At 32.1% G+C, this 3,083-nt stretch overlaps 1 protein-coding gene across 1 annotated transcript in view; it reads right to left on the bottom strand.

Moving 5' to 3' along the window:
* LOC106468575 (papilin-like) overlaps nt 1-3,083 on the bottom strand; it is a 140,001-nt gene that overhangs the window by 59,351 nt on the left and 77,567 nt on the right. Inside the window, exon 20 of the mRNA XM_022396914.1 lies at nt 2,709-2,885. Within this exon, the coding sequence (XP_022252622.1) occupies nt 2,709-2,885 (177 nt within the window). The remainder of the gene's footprint in view (nt 1-2,708; nt 2,886-3,083) is intronic.

Raw genomic sequence — 3,083 nt, 5'->3', positions numbered from 1 at the left:
CTGCAGTCAGAGAGTGTGTAATTGAACGGAGTATTGTCGAGCTCGTGAGACGTTAGTTATAGCATTTGTTATAGAGCGACTATTGAAATTAAGTGTATCGTAAAGTTGTATTCAAAAAGAATAAACCAGTTTTATTTAAGAAAGGACTTGTGTCGCTAAAGTTTCGTTGGAACGAATTTACGGAAAATTAACTAACGACTGGAGGCGTAACAGTACAATAGTGAACTCAAGAAACAATGAAGAACAGCAAACTTGAGAAATGATGAATTCTCAATATGGCAGTTTCCAATTAATGTGCTATAAGTTGCACAAATTATTTTCCAACTGATGTGCACTAGTAAAACACCAGAATTTTTTTCAATAGCTGAAAGTGAAGGACTTTGAGAAATTCTTCAGGGCAAAAATACGAAGACACGTAAATTAATTTTAAACTACCCTGTGACATGCTCAATACTGCATTCATTACTATTCTCCAGGTTTCAGTAAAATATTTGTAGCCTTTTTTCTGTAGCAGCTTGTAAAACTATAATCAGTAATAATGTGGCTGGAGACACTGTTATAAATATACACATTGTTTATACTAATAAAACAAAACATTTATGACTTGTATAAAATGGAATATATTCAACTAGTATAACAGTGCTTTAATGGCTTCTAGATTTCTGCAATGCTTGAATGGCTTTGAAGAGCTTATGGTGGTTGTGAAGAACTTAAAAACTTTTGGAGGGTGGAAATCTCAACTTTCAAGAATCAACTTAAAAATAGCCTTACAGCCTTCTCAGAAGTGTGTTTAACAGCTATGCATAGATTTTGGTGCAGTATACCTAGTCATTTTTGATGTATGCTTCAGTGCTTAAATGGCTTCAAAGAGAAACTTGACCACAAGCATGGAAAAAACTGATAAAATATCTCCCCAGTGGCATAGTGGACTTACAATGCTAGAAACCAGGTTTCAATACCCATGGTGGGCAGAGCACAGTTAGCCCATTGTGTAGCTTTGTGCTTAATTACAAACAAACAAACTCTCTTTCAAGGATGAACATAAAAATGGTCCTATGGCCTGTGCAGGAGTTTTTTAAATTGGTATGCCCAGGTTTAAATAAAATATTCATAGCCATTTTTTTCTGTAGATTTGTGAAACAATAATAATATGAATAATAAAATATGAAGAACAGACGGATGAATTTTGAATTTTGTCTAACATTAGAAAAATCAACTTTTTTTGCTATTATCAATATTTTAGCAGCCTTAGCCATTGAGATTCAAAGTCTTGAGTATTGTTTCAAGAACAAGTTTGTTTTTTAAGATGGTTTTTTGCCCATACATTCTATTAGAATTTTTGTGAAATTCCTGGTCAGTCCCTATTATGAAACACTATAGTGGTTCAGGATAAAAACACAGTATGATCTGTGTTCTTAATATAGAATGAAATATTCAAGAGCATGTGAGTTTACTGAAAGAAAGACATGGAGTTGCTTTAGAATCTACACCACATCAGGTACAAAATGAATTGGATTCATCAGTTTGTGAAGGAATATCTTGCAATTTGTAATTTTGGTAACTGAAATCTTTAGAGGTTATGTAACTCACTCTTTATAAGATGAAATTCAAATATTGTTATGAGGTGTTATCTCATTGATAGTATTTCTGAACTAGGTAGTCATAATTCATGACCCTTATGTTAACTAAATTTAGATGTAACGTTATAATTTTTATATGGACTACTCAAACATAATTCCAAATATATTTGTAATGTCACATGATTTTACTAGTTTATTCAGCAAGCAGAATGCAGTTGTGAATAGAAAACTTATAAAATCTTCAATTTTCAAAGTTTGAAGGTTTGGTCATTAATTGTAAAATAGCTGGTCTGATTTTGATAACCAGTGTAACTTATTAGTTGCAGTTTATACCCCACTTTCCCCATTTACACAATAAATTAGGTTTATTATAAAAATGGGCACAGCCCTAAAGGACCCAACATGTTTTGCTGGCATTCTATGCCATAATGAGCATGAGTTAAAACTGATACTGACTTTTATATCTACATCTCATCCAACTTACATAATCATAAATTATACCCGCAGTACCATTTTAACTTCAAACACAGTTCCCCAACACTTCCCATAGAGCTTACAAGACAGATTTTCAGTATTTATTTCCTTGATCCACATCATCTTTACACAAATCAATATTTTTATAGTTTACAAATAGAACAGAATCTTTGTGTATCTTTGCAACTTATATACCTAATTTGAGTATTTTATTTCTTCCACACCTAGATCAGCTTCTTTACTCAAAATAATATATTTTTTCAACTTATAATGTTTTTCTGATATTTAATTGTACTTAAACTCAACTTGATTCAGCAATATAACATTCTTGCAATTTAAAATTTGTTCTCTTTTTAATAATGATAATTTATTGTGCAACAGTTCATCATTGATGTCTTGTTTTTAGTATTTTACATGTGCACAAGTGCCATTTAGTTGATTAGCTTATTTATTTATCCAAAGACAATTTAGGGATGTCCATAAGACATATGGGCTTGATACTGAAATTCCCAAGCAAAGCTCTCCTGCTTTACCCCAACAGAAGACAAAGAAGCCATCCTGGGCCAAGCAAATACTGTATGATTTGCACCATCCACTACAGGTCTGACCTATGCAACAATTGCCAAAAAAAAGACAAACAATCTTCAAAGTTACCTTTTGCAGTGAATGAAGTACATTGTGTTTGACACTGACTTTCAGTTGGAAAGTTATTTTCATTTCCTTTACAGCCTCCATACTTGAACTGCTTACATCGATCATCAGATTTGTCATAGTACCAACGAGAGAAAGATCCCCTACATGGGCCAACCACCAGAGGTTGTTGACATACATCTAAATGATAATAATTTTATGTATTTTCACAATTTTTGATGGAAAAATAAAGCAGAACAAATCATGTGATTACACCTTAACAGTCTGGTACTCAAACAGTTTTCATGTAGGGATATTTCAATATGTACATTACATAAATATAAAATAATACTATAACAAGAAATATAAATTTATATGTCTATCATGCAAGTAGCCACA

The sequence above is a fragment of the Limulus polyphemus genome, unplaced genomic scaffold (genome assembly GCF_000517525.1).
Source record: "Limulus polyphemus unplaced genomic scaffold, Limulus_polyphemus-2.1.2 Scaffold3058, whole genome shotgun sequence".
In the NCBI taxonomy this organism is placed as follows: domain Eukaryota; kingdom Metazoa; phylum Arthropoda; class Merostomata; order Xiphosura; family Limulidae; genus Limulus; species Limulus polyphemus.
This window is presented reverse-complemented; position numbering and strand designations above follow the sequence as displayed.